The 20,433-nt window shown below is 43.1% G+C and overlaps 3 protein-coding genes across 4 annotated transcripts in view; 1 reads left to right on the top strand and 2 right to left on the bottom strand.

The window, feature by feature from the left end:
• trpv1 (transient receptor potential cation channel, subfamily V, member 1) overlaps positions 1-6,238 on the bottom strand; it is a 37,156-nt gene extending 30,918 nt beyond the window's left edge. Inside the window, exons 1-4 of the mRNA XM_080779599.1 lie at positions 6,059-6,238; positions 2,448-2,725; positions 1,752-1,882; positions 551-703 (exon numbers count right to left, since the gene is read on the bottom strand). Coding sequence (XP_080635725.1) covers positions 551-703; positions 1,752-1,882; positions 2,448-2,680 — 517 coding nt within the window. The 5' untranslated portion in view covers positions 2,681-2,725; positions 6,059-6,238. The remainder of the gene's footprint in view (positions 1-550; positions 704-1,751; positions 1,883-2,447; positions 2,726-6,058) is intronic.
• A 1,893-nt stretch (positions 6,239-8,131) lies between these two features.
• Positions 8,132-17,183, bottom strand: shpk (sedoheptulokinase). The gene is made up of 7 exons (XM_080780755.1): positions 16,809-17,183; positions 16,414-16,555; positions 14,952-15,126; positions 12,294-12,446; positions 11,014-11,189; positions 10,112-10,312; positions 8,132-8,724 (listed from the first exon to the last, which is right to left on the bottom strand). The coding sequence occupies exons 1-7, from the start codon at positions 16,944-16,946 to the stop codon at positions 8,303-8,305; spliced, it is 1,407 nt and encodes a 468-aa protein (XP_080636881.1). The 5' UTR covers positions 16,947-17,183; the 3' UTR covers positions 8,132-8,302.
• A 112-nt stretch (positions 17,184-17,295) lies between these two features.
• emc6 (ER membrane protein complex subunit 6) lies at positions 17,296-20,202 on the top strand. 2 transcript variants are annotated; one of them, XM_080779833.1, is made up of 2 exons: positions 17,296-17,529; positions 18,961-20,202. In XM_080779833.1, the coding sequence occupies exon 2, from the start codon at positions 19,039-19,041 to the stop codon at positions 19,369-19,371; it is 333 nt and encodes a 110-aa protein (XP_080635959.1). In that variant the 5' UTR covers positions 17,296-17,529; positions 18,961-19,038; the 3' UTR covers positions 19,372-20,202. The 2 variants fall into 2 exon arrangements, with proteins under 2 accessions (XP_080635959.1, XP_080635958.1); XM_080779832.1 differs by having other exon boundaries at positions 18,958-20,202.
• Positions 20,203-20,433: the final 231 nt, after the last annotated feature.

Here is a 20,433-nt window from a genome sequence, read left to right as displayed (position 1 = left end):
GAGAATGACAGCTTGGCACTCGCGACAGTAACTTGAAACTTTTTGTAGAAGAGGCAAACTAATATTGTTTGTGCCGTTTGCTTTGATTGAATGATTGAACGCGTACGTTGTATGCTTTCATTTGGGTGTGTTCTAATTAAAGTGTTAGTGTCGATTATCGTGTAATAATCTAATTATAGTAAACTAATACTATTATACTAAAAAGGGAAGAGACCTTTTTACAGTACAATAATGTTTCAAGTTTACACATGTATATATACAAATAAACGGGCCTACAGTGTGATTTGGCTTATTAGCCAGGCTAACAGACAGCCCCCCCCCCCCATTAGCGCAGGGCCCCTCACTTGGCACAAGCCATAATCTGTGCCCGGTCAGGGGACAGACTGAAAGAAAGACTAGCTGAAAGACAAAAACGAGAGACACGAGCGACAAATCTTGAAAGCCTGTGGTGTGCACACATTCAACACGAGTTTACTAGTTTACTTTGTAGTTAGCGGTCTGTGAATGGAGTAGTTTACCTTTGTAGTAGCTGTCTGTGAATGCAGTTTACCTTTGTAGTAGCTGTCTGTGAATGCCGCATTCACAAAGTCTTTGATGTCTCCCATTCTCTCGGAAATCTCCAGGAGAAATTCCACCACTTTGTTTTCGCCGTCTCTCAGGTTCAGAAGAGCCTTCTGCAGGGCATTCTTACCATAGGACTGATCTGAGGACATAATAAGCAAAAAGGACTTGTCACCTTAGCTTTTAACGGCTTTTAACCATTATTTTATACTTTAGCTGTTGAAAAATAGCAGATCTACAAGCTCGTATAGCGCGGCACCGGTTCAGGGTGCCGCACTACGAGCTTGTAGATACATGCAAATCTTTTGAATATAATTCTTTCACAGTGAGCGTTTTTAACTCAAACATTTGGGGGTGTTCCTGGAACGACATATTTTTCAGATGGGGGTCGGCGGCCAAATAAAGATAATCATGTGGGTCCTTGACATGAAAAAGTCTGCGAACCACTGAGTATAGAAATCTTCTTTCAGAAAACTGCCATGATTTAGAAGACATTTAGTAGAAATCTGGTCTCAGGTCTCAACCGAGAGAGAACAGCTGTTGAACTATGACAATTCTCTTCATTCAGACCGCAGCCATCTTGCCAGCAAGGTGATACCTATAGGTGACACTTCCCATATTAGACAGCCCATTCATCCAAACAGAAAAGTCCTCTCTTATTATATTAAACAACATCAAAATCACCAACATTGCAGCTGTATGGAAAGCATGAATTATCCTCTTTCAATCTGTAACGTGTTTGTTTCATAAAAATCCACCGTAGACATTTTATGAGCTACTTCGTCAAGAAATTCCTTGCAGATGATTTTTTTCAGTTTGGAAGTTTGGAAGTGCTCGTTGACTATCACTCAACGGCCCATGCGTACCACCTGTTTTGAATGTGCACATAATGCAGGAGGCAGCAGGAGGTTGCTTTACTGATAACGAGCGACACTCTGATACTTAGAAAAGAATCATCTGCAAGGAATTTATTGACAGGAAGTAGCTCATAAAATGTTTACAGATTGAAAGAGGGTAATTCAAGCTTTCCCTATAGCTGCAATGTTGGTGATTTTGACGGTGTTTAATATAATTAGAGAGGACTTTTCTGTGTGGATGAATGGGCTCTCTATATGGGAAGTGTCACCTATCACCTTGCTGGCAAGATGGCAGCCGTGTGAATATTATCATCAATAGACAGGGTTTCTCACACTCTGAGTTGGTGAGTTTCTTCATGTTCTTCTTCAGGTACTGATGAAGGCCGTCCAGCTTCATGACATCCCCGCTGCCCGCTGCTTCAAACAACGTTTCGATGTCAAATCTCGACACACTGCGATCTCCTCTACAAAAAAACAAACAAACAAAAAAAGTCATGTTTGCAGCTTTTGGGTCAACAGGGATGTGTTTCCCTACGGGGCAACAATGTGGTTATGACTTTTTGGCAGCATATATCATTGCGCTAATACAAGCAAGTGCTTACTGTAGGTATACAGTTGTGCCCTCAGTATACTGTTGCTGAGAGTTGCCAGGTAAACTCTGTCTGTTGTCTCATATAATAAGAGAATGAAATGCCCTTAATTAAAAGAGTGAATTACTTATCATAGAGCTACTACCTTTAAACACATCTTAAATCTGAGGGTTTTTTTGTATGCCATTTAAATAGTCTTGAGGAAAAGAAATCTGCCATTTGACTGCAAAATAATTGCTGCTATTTGGGTTTTTTTTTTTTTAAAGCTCGACATAGCTCCGTTTACAAAATGCTGCACGCCCTCCAACTGTATATATACTTTCCCCATTTTTTTTAAATTATATTTTGACACTTGCTTTGGCAATGCAAAAACGTGTGTTTTCTCATGCCCCAAAGAAGCTCCTTTTGAATTGAAATCGAAGTGTCTCTCTGCACTCACTTGTCAAAGAAGTTGAGATTAAACTTAATGGCGGGCTTGGCTCTCTCTATGTCCTCCTGGTACTGTCCTCCCGTGTCCATGGGGGCTCTGGGCGGGTCGGAGCCGCCCATCCCCAGGGCCGACGCCACGCGGTCCTTGGCGGTACCGTCTCTCGCCCGGGCTCTCTCCTCGTCCGTGCGGTCGTCCGTCTCCAGGGAGAACACGGGAGCCCCGGGGCTCTGTGGCCTGCTCATGTTGTTGACCTATACACAGTATTGTATACGGCACGGGGCAGCTCTCTAGAGGACGCAGGAATTAAGGCACGGGTTCAGGGATGCACCGAAAGGGGAAATCCTTGGCCCGAAACCGAATATCGAATATATATTAGGAAACAGTTGGCCGAAAACCGAATATCCGAATATTATCTTTTTGTTCCTATACCATTGCTGTTACCTTAAAGCTACCTGATTTATGGCAAAAGAAATGGTTATGGCAAAACTTGACTTAAATATTAATCACTATATTATGGGTCCATAAAACATTTATTCAGCTCTTTTGAATGCATTCATTGCATACACTATTCGGTGATGTATTTTCTGGCCTATTCGGTTTAGGGCCGAATAGGCCAAAAAATGCATTTTTAGCCATTTTCTAATATTCGGTGCATCACTAAATAAAACAGTATAAAGCAAGTGGTTTTCAACCGGTGGTCCTTATGGGGGTTCCAGGTGTGTCCCCAGCTAAATGATGGAGAGTTACGCTCAAATGCCAAAGAAATAATGGACCATGATATGAAAAGGGTTGAAAACCACTGGAATAAAGCATATAAAACAAGCTTTGTACTTCCACTACACACGCACGTGACATGACTCATGCAAAGGCAAAGCACGGCTAACTTCAATTCCTCATTTATTAGTTTCTGTTTGACCATGAATAGATAGACTTCGCCTTTAGGTGTACCGTCTGGCACATGCAGACATGTGATGCCCCATCCAAGATGACTAAACAAAGGGGTTTATTTAGCAGAAGTAAACACCACATTTGCTATGGAAACTATTTTTTTTCCCCCTTCAGAATAAACAAAGAATTGTCAGTATGGCATGCCTCCAGAATGAACATGTTTATGAGAAAGGTTTATCGGAGACAAATGTGTCCTCCAATAAGTCGTATTGAAAACAAATCTCTATCTATCCATCTATCTATCTAAAAATGTCTTGTTCTCCTTTTCCAACTAAGAAAATGGGGAAAGGCGCTGACTCAATGGAACCTCTGAGGAATGCAGAAGAGGAATATGATGGCACAGCAAAACATAACGCTATACCATTATACTATACTATGTAAAAAAAACTGACAGTATCCGTTTGGAAAACATGGAGTTGGTTTGAAGAAACGTATAAAGTGTGTGCAACGCAACACACGAAAAACAAAGACAGGCCTCTTTGTTGAAAAGGAGTGTGTGCAACTGTGCATTGATGATGATGTCATTCTGTCACGATGCATTTCTCACGCGTATTATTGGCATTCCAATCAGACAAGACATTGAATTTGATTTGTCCCCACAAATGATGTCATCACACCACAGCCGACTATGCATCAAGACCATATATATGCTTACTGTCATTGTCATTAGGCAGTGGTTTTCAAACCAGTGGTCCAGGGACCACCAGTGGTCCTTGAGGGGGTCCCCAGCTAAACGGTGGAGAGTTGGTAACAAGATGGACCCTTATTAAGATCTTTAAGTCTTGAGACTCTCAAGAGTTAAATTATTGTTACATATAAAGTGCCTGCATTAGGCTACTTAATTTACAAGAAGTCTACACAATCAGAGCATGTCCAATATTGTCATTTTATATCAATTTTGATCAACGTTTGCTTACACCACCAAGATACCCATGTACCTGTCTAAATACTTCCTTAATGTAAACGAAGTCCACACCCACAACACCAGAGGGAGTGCAACAAACCATGTACAACCCAGATTCGGCACAAACAAGGGACTAAATTATTTTCGCTCCTATGCGACCAAAATGTGGAACGCCCTACCAACAGTCATTAAGACATGTGAATCCCTTGGCTCCTTCAAAACTGCTCTCAAAGGGCACCTACGGATGGCTGCAATTCGAAACTGGCCTCTGTAAAAGCTGAATTTTTATCTGGATTGTACTATGTTTTTGTATGGACGTGGTGTTGGGTGCAGGAATTCATCATATAGGAAGCGAAAATCGACTCTGTCTTTCGTTCTCTTTTATCCCCCTGTTCCCCTCACTGTATATATATTTTATATTCGATTTTCGCTTCCTATATGATGAATTCCTGTTCTGTTCTTTAACTACATACATTTGTATTGAGTTTGTGCTTGAAATGTACTGTAATTCTGCAAACTGTTAATAAAGATTTCAATCAATCAATCAATGTCATCTCTCCTATGGTACCACATCAATGGAAGTGTGGGGAAAATGGTACAACGACAACAACATATTTCTTTTCATTTTGGGTCTGCGAGGCAAACTCTCATCAAACGGTGGTCCGTGGCTTAAATGCCGAACAAACAAACAATGGGCCTTGAGGTTGAAAAGGGTTGAAAACCACGGTCATATAAGGTTACTATACTACTGCCAGTTTTTTTTATCCTTTTTTTTTACCTCCGGTAACATCCCTATAACAAACTCATATACGATGCTAAAGTATTTATTTCTTAACTTACATGGTATAATAAAATCCTACTGCGCCGAGCCAACGCCTGCACTCCTAAATCAATGGTCCCAAATCCACACTGTGACGGAAGAGAGTCTATGAGGACTGCAGGGCCAGATGCTGTGTGGATGGATCCAAGGGCAGTGTAATTGTGTTTCGTGGGGATGCTCATGGCTTGTAACGGTGATGAGATTACGGGCGGGGGGGGAGGCAAGAGAGCCTAGATAGAGTGACCGCATGTCTCCTCTCCTGAGAGCACCCAGAGCACATTACCGGACGTCTCAGAGCTTTTAAAAGGCTGCCGTGACCGCATTGATGTATTGGGCTCTTTGGTCGGGGCGTATAGACAGCAACACTGACCGTTATATACGGCTATAGCGCAATAAGGCGTAAAAAAACCAAAAGATGATAAGCATACATGTCATGTACATATAAATACTTCCGGTCTCTACATTTTAATTATGATGCCATGAGTCCATACCGAATGTGCATGACACGTCCTATAGCTTTGTCCCTCGTTTCCAAATGCACAGAATAAAAATGTGTATTTTACTGCAGGAAGCATCCTCTTCAGTAAAATACTTGGGGGGTGTGGTGTAGCAAAGAAACCCTCAGCCCCTGACTGTACACATGCATAGATTGTGTCTTGGCTCCTTGCGAATATACACCAACAGACTATTACATGCAACAGAGAGATAGCACTGAAAGATACTTGGTATACCCTGACTATTCAGTTCCTCTATTCTCCGGTTACGGTGCCCCTTGCAAAGACTCGAAAACCTTACAATAAAGTCTGCAATGGTTCAATCATACATCAATCATATATACATTCCAGTCATATTTCTCTACAGCACAGTCAAGTGCATTGTATTTATAATAGTGTGAGATCATTACAAAAAAAAGACCATTCTTTAAGTAAATCAAAAGTAACTACTTACTGTTTTGAACACAATGCAGTCAAAGGTTTTCCTGTCTCTCCTTTTTGTATCAGAATTATCGTGCAGAGCTTCCTGTGTGCTTTGCCCCTCTCTCTCTCTCTCTCTCTCTCTCTCTCTATCTTCGTGGCTTTCTGCGTATTGAGTTCTGAGTGGTGTGTATGCTGCGTCTGCGTCTGTGTTCCTGTGACTGAGCGTGTGGTCTCATAGTGTCTGCCTGTACGGGTTCATAATATCAGCTGCAGAGAATCAATGGGGTCGAGAATGCACAATGAAATAAATATGTCATTCTAGTACTCAACTTGATAATGAATTCCTTACAAAACCTACAAGATTGAGATAATGAATGAACAAAATAATGCAATTACAGTAAATGTAACAATATATAATTCATGTTTATATATATATGAGCTACGTACACGTATACTGTGATAGACATGTTGACATGAGGTAATTTTATTGTTTTTACCGTATTTCAATTGGCAGATTTTGCTCGAGGGCAAAGAGAAGGGAGACATGAAGAGAGTCCGATTCAAACTCATGTTCCATTTTTACACTCTCAGCATTAAATGTGCACTCGTGATTTGACTGTGTGCATTACGGGACATAAATCAAATGAATAAAAAGGCACTATAGCCAGATTAGCTTTGGGGAGGCGTTTCAGTGATGGCCCAGCCATTATTCCACAACACATACCAGTAAGACGTGCAAACGCGGGAAGCGAACGCAGCTCGTACATATTTGGGTTTTGGACGTATAGCTGCTTTGGGGACTCCTTATATGGTTATGGCTGGGTCATGGTGACATAATCACTCAGCTCCATATATGGGCACAAAAGCGGGACAGACACACACACACAGACAGACAGACAGACATGATCTGCTAGGTCTCATAGTAAGTGCTCACCGCGTTCGCAACAAAGGTCAGCTCATGCTTTATCACACTGCCCTAATTAATACATTAAAAATGTAAATATAACATTCATTTATCCAAGTCAAATTATGACTGAACATTACAGGAAAATGTAATTGGAATGTTGAAGTTATTGGCATTTGCAAAATGCAGTACTTTGTTTGTTTTCTTTCTTTCTTTCTCCAAAACGTATATATTCAGCTCGTTCATATCGTTGCCGTCTGACAGAAACCGTGTATCATCTCCAATATTTCAAAATGTTACGTTTTTTCTTATTTTTAAATGAATGTCATAATTTAATTGCCATATACTGTACACTACAGTGTCACACAAAATTATAGCTAAAGCTCAGAACACGTCACGTCGCGCCTCGCAAGCTCTTAACCCATTCTGACCTGAGATCAGATTCATACGAGGTTTCCACTGGACACACACTGGTCTGATGAACCCATTCTGACCTGAGATCAGATTCAAAAAAATGTCAGTCGTTCTTCGATTTTTCAAAAAATAGCAGACCTACAAGCTCATAGCGCGCCACTCGGTGGCGCGCTATGAGCTTGTAGATCTGCTATTTTTCAATAGCTAAAGCATAACATGATGCTAACACCAAAACGGGTTCCCGGTCAGAATGGGTTAAAGCTGGATCGCTGGTCGTGATCGTGATCTCGTGAATGGCCAAGATGGTATATAATATAACAGCTTTTCTCGAGATATCTTCGAGTAAAATGGCGTTGGATTGTGTCGACTCACAGACCCGTTACGTTCATTCAGGGGCTATACCTCATCTCTTTCGTGCTTTTCTGCTAATATTATTGTCCGCTCGTTTTGCATGTCCGTGGGCAGGAAAAAAAGAGCATTTCGACAAAAAATTCCGCCACAACAAGCCAGCATGGTTTTAAAAAAAAGCCAGCATGATTTTTTTTTGAAAGAAAAAAAAAAACCCCTTTTTTTTAGGGGGGGCTAGTGTGTGATAAGAAATGTCAGCTGTAATCATATTCACATGATTTTGGAGAGAAATGAGACAGTAGAGGCCTGGAGAGGGGAGCTGTATACAGTATGTGTCTGTGACTGTGCCCAGGTGATGGTCGTTATTGATGCTCATTAATACATCAAGGAAGGCAATTATCTTTGCAATGTAGTTAAATAAAAATTGTGAAAAAAGCTTTGGGGGGAAAGATAAATCATAAAAAAAATAAAAAAAATGTCATTTGTCTGGACAATCATTGTGTTGAAAATATCGTGAAAAGTCGTGTCGTGAACCTCATATCGTGATACGTATCGTATCCTGAGTTGAGTGTATCGTTACATGCCTAGCAACGACAGACACAACGTCGGTCAAACTCTGTCACAGAACACCATGGCCGCGCCCGCCGCGGCCGAGTCCGCGTGCAGCTCGCTGTACTCCACCACCGCGTGCCGATCGGGGGAGGAGAACGCCCTCTCCGCCTCCTGCCGCAGCGCCTCGTTGCGACAGAGGGCGCTGCCCGTCCCGACCACCCTCCTCACGCCGGCCTCCCGCAGCGAGCCCGCGGGCACCATGGCGGCGAGGTTGTCCAGGATGCCGCGGCACAGCGCCCGCGTCACGTGGCCCAGGGACAGGTTGGCGGCGGAGACGTCCAGCACGGCGGCTAGCCCGCCGCGCGGCTCGTGGCGCTCTCCGAGGAGGGTGGGCCTCACCCTCAGGTCGGTGTCTTCTTGGCTCAGAGCGCGGCGGATCAGCTTCTCGTACAGCTCAGAGGAATCGCCGATCTCCACTCCTTTTTGGGGGGGGGAGGGGGGGGAAATAGCAGAACGGTGTATATTATTAGCACATTTATAGGCCTGAGTTAAAAACATTCACTTTGAAAGATTTCAAAGATTCAAAGATTTGTGCCACATTTTTACGATCTTTTCAAGAATAGCAGACCTATACAAGCTCGTAGCGCGCCACTCGGTGGCGCGCTATGAGCTTGTAGATCTGCTATTTTTCAATAGCTAAATGATAACATAATGTTTAACTCATTTTGAAAAATAGCAGAACAGTGTATATTATTAGCACATTTAGGCCCGAGTTAAAAACATTCACTTTTAATGAATATATATTCAAAGATTTGTGCCACATTTTTATGATTTTTTTCAAAAATAGCAGACCTACAAGCTCGTAGCGCGCCACTCGGTGGCGCGCTATGAGCTTGTAGATCTGCTATTTTTCAATAGCTAAATTATAACATAATGTTTAACCCATTTTGAAAAATAGCAGAACAGTGTATATTATTAGCACATTTAGGCCCGAGTTAAAAACATTCACTTTTAATGAATATATATTCAAAGATTTGTGCCACATTTTTACGATTTTTTCTACGAGCTTGTAGATCTGCTATTTTTCAATAGCTAAATTATAACATAATGTTTAACCCATTTTGACCTGGAGATCTGATTCTAAAAGTGTCTTCTATACATCCTGACAGTTTTCTGAAAAAGCCATGTTTCTATGTCAGTCGTTCGGTGAGCTTGGTACCAAAACAATGAATCGATGAATCGTTAATATTTAATTATACAAATCGATTTTGGACACATTTACACATCCCTAATATAATCAGATTCATCGGGATGATGTCATAATTCCTGATATCGCGCCGATAAGTATCAGGGCAGATCATTATGTTGTACAAACATGTGAAATGGGTATATAAAGACAATATATAGATAGATATCGGTGTTCTTTAACCCATTCTGACCTGAGATCAGATTCATACGAGGTTTCCACTGGACACACACTGGTCTGATGAACCCATTCTGACCTGAGATCAGATTCTAAAAATGTCAGTCGTTCTTCGAATTTTTCAAAAATAGCAGACCTACAAGCTCGTATCGCGCCACTCGGTGGCGCGATATGAGCTTGTAGATCTGCTATTTTTCAATAGGTAAAGCATAACATGATGCTAAACACCAAAATGGGTGCCCGGTCAGAATGGGTTAAAGCTGCATTCAGACTTGGATGGTTAGAGCAGCACGGTTACATACAAAGTCGCGACCTGGCGCGGCACAAACAGGGGCAAACCGAGGCGAATAAATATATATATTCAGGTCTGAACGCAGCTTAACATTTTCAGAACATAAGAACATTAATATATATATATATATATATAGGTGAAAATGTCCTACCGAGCTCGTTCATCCACGCGCCGAGCATTCCCACAAAAGTGGCCATGGCGTTTCCTCCATTGAGCGACGCTGCCACGGCCAAGTAGGAGCCGTCAAAGTAGGGCACGTGAGAGATGGACGACAGGGGCTGAGGAACGTCCGGGGGGCTGAAACCAGCCGGCATTGCGTAGGTCAGCTGTGCTGAGGTGCTTATGTTGAGAACTATAGGAAATTACAAGAGGGATATGAAAATGTATATATTGATAGGAATTGCTGGGGAAGATCTTATGACGACAGTGTGTTCAAACACCCACATCAAAAAACAACATGTAGCACATATAACACCAAGACAATACAAAAGCATGAGGTCCCCCCAGACTCCCCACTGTATACTGAACCATAGGGGCAGTTTGTTTAATGCCGCGATGGCTGAGGGCACAAAACTCAGACTAAAACGGACCTTTTTCCATGGCAAGGTTCTGTATCTTTGTCCAGATGGCAAAAGAAAAAAAGTGTAAGGAGCATTAAACTCAAGCGATAACCCACCTATCTCCTACAATGGGGAGGGATTCTAGGAGTTAGGCGCTTGAATGAATGTTACACAATTATGTTCAGGATGTAATTTGAAGATACATTTTTTAAAGACAAAAAAAAACATCTCCGTCTCACACTTATTATGCCAGTGACGATGACCCTCCCCCTGTGCCAATAAAAAAATCCGCCAATATACCCCCCAGCTTTACACCACTGGACTATAGCTAAGCTCTCGGGAGTGTAATATTGTCAAAAGGCTCACGGAGAGGCTCATCAATCCAATCAGGCCTGATTGAATGGCAGGTTGTTCCCTTGGCAGCCACGCACAGGTGTGGGAAGGCTATATATAAGTGGCCTAGCTGCACTCATTTGACAAATATTATGTTCACCCGCGTCCGTCGGGGCGGTCATGCAGGAGTACACGGAGCACTGGAGGTCTCCCAGGGCCGCGCCCACCGGCGTGTGCGCGGGGATGCCATGCCAGTCCCTGCACGTCCCTCCAGCCAGGCCGCCGGACGCCACACACCGAGGGAGCAGGTGCACCGGGAAGCCGGCGCCCTTCAAACTATTATGGCACATGCGCACGCAACGCACATGCGCACGCAACGCACATGCGCACGCGCACACACAAACACAAACACATACACACACACGCACACACAGATGCTTTTAGTTGACGTGCAGCATGCTAATATGGTTTCCTAACTTTCCTCTCCGGGTTCGGGTTCTTGGAAACGCCGACCCCCAGCCACTGTGTTAGTTTTACTGAGGTTAGGTTTAGGTATAGTTTACTGAGGTTAAGGTTAGGGTTAGGTTTAGGTATAGTTTTACTGAGGTTAAGGTTAGGGTTAGGTTTAGGTATAGTTTTACTGAGGTTAAGGTTAGGGTTAGGTTTAGGTATAGTTTTACTGAGGTTAAGGTTAGGGTTAGGGTTAGGTTTAGGTATAGTTTTTACTGAGGTTAAGGTTAGGGTTAGGTTTAGGTATAGTTTTACTGAGGTTAAGGTTAGGGTTAGAGTTAGGTTTAGGTATAGTTTTACTGAGGTTAAGGTTAGGGTTAGGTTTAGGTATAGTTTTACTGAGGTTAAGGTTAGGGTTAGAGTTAGGTTTAGGTATAGTTTTACTGAGGTTAAGGTTAGGGTTAGGTTTAGGTATAGTTTTACTGAGGTTAAGGTTACGGTTAGGGTTAGGTTTAGGTATAGTTGTACTGAGGTTACGGTTAGGGTTAGGTTTAGGTCCAGGCTGTCAATCACAGCGACTGGCCAGTCACAGCGCGCCATTTACTCAAACCCGGAGAGGAAACCATAATTAGCGTGCAGCATACAGACACAGAAAGTATACAAGTAAGTGTGAATTATAGGATGTAGTTCAGTAAGTAGTATACACACACAAAAGTACTTTATATAGCACAGCCAGGACATGCACAAAAGCAATTCCGATATCGCTATAGTTTTCTATTTTATTAATACTTTATTAGTCACCCTAATCCACACTTTTCCTGGGCTGTGTGTGCTGCTCCAGTTTCCAGTTGATTTCATTGGATATCATTGGTCATCTGACCAGTTTCATTGGCTTTCATTGGATCAAATCGACAGGAACTGGAGCACACACACACACACACAGCCCAGGAAAAGTGTGGATAACATGATCATCGACCACCGATTGCTTACATGTCCACGTTCCACTGGCTAGTGGCGGTGTTGAAGAATCCCCAGCTGGCTGCGTTCTGGGCGGTCATCACACAGGTCTCCAGGCCACAGAGCATGGACACCACGTAGTCCTGGATGGTCCCGGCTACCGTGAAGTCCGCCAGGAACTCTGCTCTGCATGCGGTCAGGTCAGAGAACACTTTTTTTTAAAGATTTTCCCAAGAATGGATTGGTTACAGATTATGTCTATACGGGTGAATTCCCTGGAAAAAAATAAAGAACGTATATAACGTGTGCGCATGCACGAACCCATTTTGGGGGCGGGAACCCCTTTTGGTGTTATGCTTTAGCAGCTATTGAAAAATAGCAGATCTACAAGCTCATAGCGCGAGTGGCGCGCTACGAGCTTGTAGGTCTGTAATTTTTTTGGAAAGTCGAAGAACGACTGACATCGAAACATAGCTTTTTCAGAAAACTGTATGTAATAAACTGTATGTAATAAATAATAATAATAAAACTTTATTTGTATAGCACCTTTCATGACATGAAATGCAGCTCAAAGTGCTTTACAGAACAATGGAGAATAAAAGAAAAGCAAGGCAACGACATTAAAGAACAAGCAATATGCAATACAGTGAGGACATGAATAACAAAACAAAAAAAAAGATCAATTAAAAGCAATGTTGTAGAAGTGGGTCTTGAGCTGAGCTTTAAAAATGTCTACAGAGGCTGCCTGACGAAGGTACAGTGGGAGTTTGTTCCACGCCGTCGGCCCGTAGAAGCAAAAAGCTGCTTCCCCGTACTTTTTAGTTGACATTATTTTTGGCAAAGCGAGCAGGCCAGCAGTGGAAGACCTTAGGGGGCGGTTTGGGACATATTTAGGCAGGCATATGTCATGACCATTGAGAGCTTTATAGACAAATAAAATAATTTTAAAATCATTCCTAAAAACAACCGGAAGCCAGTGCAGTGATGCCAACACTGGAGTAATATGTTCTTGTAATTAGTTCTAGTTAAAAAATGTAGAAGACATTTTTTAGAATCTGATCTCAGGTCAGAATGGGTTAGAAAAAAAAAAGAAGGGAGATCTGGGCTCTCGATGTTAAAAGAGGGAACAGCCTTTATTTAATACAGAACCAACGTGTTTGCACCTGATGTGGTCTTCATCAGGCGTAAAGGGTGATTTATTTATTTATTTTACTAATTTACTCATTCTTATATCCCACGATTTTGTAACCCATTATTTTCACCCAGTGTCAATCAGCTAATGTGATCCCATGGGCTCTCTACACTCCCTCCGCCAACCTGGTGAGGGAGTGCATGATATATGGAGCCGGCCAGCAACTCTTGTTGGTCTGACCTCATCAAGCCCTGTACACTCAAGACACGCTCCATATATGGCCTGTACAGAATTCGTTCCCGGGCCAGCAACCCTACATCTGACCTACAAAAACCCTTAGATATGTGGAGCTGACCTGTTCTGACATTCCATACAGTATGACGTTGACCCTTCCCCACCCGTCCTTCCTGTTATGACATTCCATATGCTGTTCTGACCTCATCATACCCTGTACACTCAAGACACGCTCCATAAGTCCATATACGGCCAGTACAGAATTATTTCCATATGTTGATCTGACCCTCTGCCAGTGCTCGCCCAGCAGTCTGCCGTCTGCCGTCACCCAGGCTGATGTGTGCACATGAACTCCTCAGGGCGTCTTACTGGTATTAAAACGACCACCAAGTAATCAAATTGAAACTGAAATGGGGTGAAAATGAGTGACCTGTGTTTTCATGTACCAGAAGATAGTGGCACAGCCAAACACTGTGGCCACACTGAGGTGTGATTAGTAGACTGACCTGTGTTTTCATGTACCAGAAGATAGTGGCACAGCCAAACCCTGTGGCCACGCTGAGGTGTGATTAGTAGACTGACCTGTGTTTTCATGTACCAGAAGATAGTGGCACAGCCAAACTCTGTGGCAACACCGCGGTGTGATTAGTAGACTGACCTGTGTTTTCATGTACCAGAAGTTAGTGGCACAGCCAAACCCTGTGGCCACGCTGAGGTGTGATTAGTAGACTGACCTGTGTTTCATGTACCAGAAGATAGTGGCACAGCCAAACCCCGTGGCCACGCTGAGGTGTGATTAGACTGACCTGTGTTTCATGTACCAGAAGATAGTGGCACAGCCAAACTCTGTGGCAACACCGCGGTGTGATTAGTAGACTGACCTGTGTTTTCATGTACCAGAAGATAGTGGCACAGCCAAACCCTGTGGCCACGCTGAGGTGTGATTAGTAGACTGACCTGTGTTTCATGTACCAGAAGATAGTGGCACAGCCAAACTCTGTGGCAACGCCGCGGTGTGATTAGTAGACTGACCTGTGTTTTCATGTACCAGAAGATAGTGGCACAGCCAAACCCCGTGGCCACGCTGTGGTGTGATTAGTAGACTGACCTGTGTTTTCATGTACCAGAAGATAGTGGCACAGCCAAACCCCGTGGCCACGCTGAGGTGTGATTAGACTGACCTGTGTTTCATGTACCAGAAGATAGTGGCACAGCCAAACCCCGTGGCCACGCTGAGGTGTGATTAGACTGACCTGTGTTTCATGTACCAGAAGATAGTGGCACAGCCAAACCCCGTGGCCATGCTGAGGTGTGATTAGACTGACCTGTGTTTCATGTACCAGAAGATAGTGGCACAGCCAAACCCCGTGGCCACGCTGAGGTGCGAGCGTGGCGTGGGAAGAGAGGACAGGAAGTCAGCGCCGCAGCGCCCGTCCTGCCAGGTGACCAGCTGACTGGAGTCTTTGGCCGTGAAGACGTCTCCAGTGGACCAGTCACAGGCTAGGAGGAAACAAAGAACAATGGCGATCGCCGCAAGTGGTGGAAAAGGGACAAGTATATTGGGAATTGGAATCACTCAAGTAAAGAACACATACCTCAACATTGTACAGTAAAGTTAAAGTAAAGAATGTGCTTGTTAGTAGTGTAATTATTACACTGTAGTACTGGGGTAGGCAACCTTAGGCACGGGTGCCAACATTGGCACAGCCTGGGAAGGGTGATCACGTCTGGCACACTGGCATAAGTGTGAGACACTTATGCCGTAGTCACTTATTGCAGACTTAGATGGCATATTATACAGACTTATAGCATGCAATGTAGACAGCACTAGAATTGCATTGTATCATAGTCATGTCATAGCACTTTATAGTATATAAGTATAGTATATATGTATAGTTTATATGTGTAGTTTCATTATATAGAGATTACACTGTCACGTTCCTAGCTTACGCATGTCTCTTGAATATTACTCTTTATGTATGTGATGTATTGCCATGCTTTTTTGTTCTTTTGTTTTTTCGCTCTGGATTAAGAGCTAAATGCTTAAATTGTAAATTGTATATTGAGACAGAGACAGTTCAATATTAACAGTTAAATTTAAGTACACTCACATCTACAAACCTCATCCTGCACATAGTTCTACATTCATTCAAACTCCTAACTCATGACTGGGGTAGGGATTCTCGGAGATGGGTAGCCTGGCTAATAAGCCTCAGGAATGAAATCAGTCCCCTGGACTGAGAATGTAAAGCCCTGTGCTTTATTGTCAGTCTCTCTGGATTACGGGCGTCTGCTAAACGCCTAAATTGTAAATTGAGTCTGACTTTAGCCAGGCTAGGAGATATAGGTGGGTTATTATTGCGCTCAGTTTAATGACATTTACATCCTGATCATGTGAAAGAAAACCTTTCTAAGGTTATGTGTATCCTCTATGCCTCTATGGACAATCAAAATAAATCAGCTGGGAATATTTAAGTTTGAAATGGTGTCATAATTATATTATGGCACACACTGACTATCACAAAAATGAAAACATTCTTTTCACATGAACTTTCTTCATGTGAAAAAGGTTGCAGACCCCTGATGTAGTAAAACTCCTGAGTGCAACTCTTGAGAGCGTCCAGCAGGGGGAACTAACACACCACACACTTACAGTCAGAAAAGGCACAGATCCGGCTAGCATCAGGAGAGCCAGCCAGCCAGTCAGTGAGAGAAGAGAAGAACATAAATAAACAAAGCAGTGACATTTATTATGGCATTCATTCTTCTCTTCTTTGTATTTCTTACCGCTCTTTGCCTTCCAAAACAAAACGCCGTGCATTTGTCCAGACACTCCGATCCCGACGACATTCCGCCGCTTGTCCCTCGGCAGGAAAGCGATGCATTCGTTCAGGGTTCTTATGATCTGGCCAGTGTCCTGCTCTTTAGCCTGGATAGTATCATGACAGACAACACAACACAACACAACACATGCATTGGTACCATAGACTGTAGAAAAGATTGGTACGGTGGTGGTCACTACAATAAAGTACGAGCATGTCGTCACATTGTGGTGGTGTAGCCTAAGATTTAGACTCTCGTAGATGTATTTATCTATTCTGACAAATGTGGGGTGGTGGGTGGTGCATGCATGGTGCATATAGATATACATGGTTTAACTTTACACTTGACTTAAAGCTTACCCGCAGTTCTTTACAATCGGCGATATCGGAGGTTGTTTCCACGGAGTGCTGCGCGACCACACACTTAGATCCGTGTTCTATCAGAACAGCCTTTATGGAGGTGGTTCCTACATCTATGCCCAGCACATACTTTGACATGGTTATAGTTATACGGACTCAGTTACTACTGTATGTATTATGTCTTCCTGTTTTGTGGTACATTGGACCCACTTGTCTTAAATTCCCACAACCCTATGGACAGCAACGGCCAAAGTTTTACGTTTGACGAAATGTCCAATATTATATTTTTTAAAGCTATTTTATAAAAACTACACTAGTGGCATTATTTGGTCGTCATTCATCATAGCAGAACAGAAAAGGATACACTTTTAACGTCTTCGGGCGGTCTCCCACTCTCCCTGTATCATGATGACGTCACGTAAGCAAGATGACGTTGTCCGCCCATTAATGTTATTTTCTTTCTACCCACAATGCCTTTGGAAAACAACATGGCCGACTTCGAACCGAACCGCATCTGATGTGGAGCATCTCAGGATGACCGTTGTTTTATTGTGATATTATTTATTATTACTACATTCCTAAAGAAGACAGCCACAAACATATCGGCGTCGCCTGCTAGTTGGTTGTTGAACGTCGACAGTTGTGCTCGTGAGGAGGAGTGAAGCTGAACGCGCACACCACACACACAGTCACTGACAGCACATCATTGTGGGCGCTGCAGGTGAGAAGATGTTAGCTATAGCTAGCAATAAAGCTAACGACACACACAGCTGCCTATATGTAGAGAATAGACGTACTATCAAATATGTTGATTGATTGATTGATTGAAGTATTTAACAGTTTGCAGAATTACAGTACATTTCAAGCACAACTCAATACAAAAACAGTGAGTGGACGACCCAATAAAGCATTACACTTACCATTACACAGGGGCAGGCCCACCATTTTCAATTAATCATAAAACAAGTGTAATGCTTTATGGTGTCCATTCGCAGTTAACAGTTTTTGTATTGAGTAGTAGCCTACTTGAAATGTACTGTAATTCTGCAAACTGTTAATCAATCAATCAATAACATTTAGAGGCGTACAAATATATGTACTATACGTGTTACTATTTACTAACGTGGCTAATTAGCTGTACTGTACATACAGTGTGTTGTCGGTCACTCACTCACAGTGCTTTTGTCTGCAAAGCCTGATGCTCTAACGTTGCTGTAGAAATATTAGTATAGTATAGTATATATATTCTTCCAGGTTAATGCTTGCTATTACTCTTTTAACTTGTACACATATTATTTGTAAATGTTCGTCATGTGCTTTATAGTGTGTCCATCTGGATAGAGGCAGAGCAGAAATAGTCACTGGCCAGACAGACAGTGGCCTTGTGGTTAGTGTGTCCGCCCTGTAACTGGGAGGTCGGTGGTTCGATCGGGTCATACCAAAGACTGTAAAAATGGGACCCAAAACCCTAAATCGAAGAACGACTGACATAGAAACATAGCTTTTTCAAGAAAACTGTCAGGATGTAGAAGACATTTTTAGAATCTGATCTCAGGTCAGATTAGAATTATTAACCAGGCTAGATTAGAATGGGTTAAGGCAGGGGTGCCTGCTCTTTTTTGACATGAGAGCTACTTTCAAAATGAACAGCTCAACAAAGATCTACTCACTGAAAACATTATAATACCATTGCTGAAAATGGCTTTGGAATAGCGCGGCGCTGGCATTATATTTAAGACAAAAGCACTTGGAAAGGGGAGAAATGGAATAGGTGGAGTTATTTTTTTGCACTTCATTTGTAATATAGGCCTACCGACATTTGTGCGCAGCAACACTCTTGAAAACAAAGTATTGCATTATGGGTTTGAGCTGACAGGCACTTTTTTATGTCAGTCAATCAATCAAGTCAACTTAATTCAAGTGGCAGATGCCAAAAGTTGTTTTTATATTTAAATGTAATATTCTTTAGGGGCATATGTCATGTGATCTACCTGCACAGCCTTTGTGATCTACTGGTAGATCGCGATCTACCTTTTGGGCACCCCTGGGTTAAGGTCGTGGACGTGTATTCCCAGTCTGGCATGATGTCAACCACCTTTTTTGACATTGAACCGATGTGGGGATTTTGCTTTTTTTTTTCTTGTTCCAGCAGCGACAGCAGCTTCCCTTCCGGAAATCGACGAGAGAGAGAGAGACGGGACTTTCGCCGACCGACGACGTCGTCAAAAACATGGCGTCCATCGTAGCCAAGCGCGAGGGGCCCCAGTTCATCAGTGAGATCGCGGTGCGGGGCAACGCGGCCGTGCTGGACTACTGCCGCACCTCGGTGTCCGCCCTGTCGGGGGCCACGGCGGGCATCCTGGGCCTGACCGGACTCTATGGCTTCGTCTTTTACCTCGTGGCCTCCGTCCTCCTCTCCCTGCTGCTCATCCTGAAGGCGGGCCGCCGCTGGAACAAGTGCTTCAAGTCCCGCCGGCTGCTGTTCACCGGCGGCCTCGTCGGCGGCCTCTTCACCTACGTCCTGTTCTGGACTTTCCTCTACGGAATGGTGCACGTATACTAAAAAAAAGGCCTATTCGTAGTCTGGTTTTTCGGTGGTGAAGGTGACCACCGCTTCCGGTTGGTGAGCTGACCACCGGAGCTGAAATAACGTTCAGCGGTGGTGAGTAAAAACAGAGAGAAGGGTTGGAGCGGGTGGCGGTGGTTTGCTCTCCACCGAGGCTCGTGACGTCATGTTGTAGTTCGGTGGTCACCCCCGAAAATCCAGACTATGTATGAACCTTAATGATGATGATGATGTGCCACGGTGTCCTTTACAGAGTGTAGAGTAGGACAGTATAGCGACACGCTTTGATCTCGCCGCTAAAAGCCGGGGTGGTTGCCTGTGGGCTATAGTTCCAAACATTGCTCCGAAATGGCTGGAACTATCTCCCATTGAGATAGAATGAGCACGTTCCGCATTCCGTCGTTACAATGTGGCGCTACTAGTGTCGCCACTCTCTTAACTAGATTTACTCCGTGTCCTTAATACTATTTGTATACTGTAGATAGGCGATTAATGACATTTTTGAAATCTATTATATGAAGTCTATATATAGTGGACAAAATGTAAAAGATTTACTGTACACAAAAAAGAAAATGTTTCCGACATCCCTCCTGCACTAAACGTTGCGGCGAGTGTTAATTTATTTAGAGTTTAACTGTTGGTCTTTGTCAACGACGCCCCATAGCTGGTTACAAGCCGCAGCGATGTAGGTAACTTAGGTTGTAGCCAAACGGATCAAATCGACTGCATAATTGATTTTGTGTTCAAATCTTTTTTTTTTTAAGTACTATGGTGGTTAAGAAATCTCATTGGATCTTTTGAAATAAATACTGCCATAAGACCTTTTGACATACTAGTCATGTTTTTCTATAGCCAGTTGTCGATAGGATAAAACGTACATGACTGTTATTATACACTAACAAAAAGACCATTCAATAAATACCAACGGGAACAACAAAGAGTAAGGGTATTTCGAATTATTTCGCTCCCTGCGTCATTTTATAAGAACATGAATCTTATGTATAAACATCTACAAAGTAGGATTGGTTGGCTCTTAACCCATTCTGGACCCTTTTGGTG

This window comes from Protomyctophum bolini (genome assembly GCF_963924005.1).
Source record: "Protomyctophum bolini genome assembly, chromosome: 13".
Taxonomy (NCBI): Eukaryota; Metazoa; Chordata; class Actinopteri; order Myctophiformes; family Myctophidae; genus Protomyctophum; species Protomyctophum bolini.
Note: the sequence above shows the minus strand (reverse complement) of the source record. Positions and strands in the feature narration are given on the sequence as shown.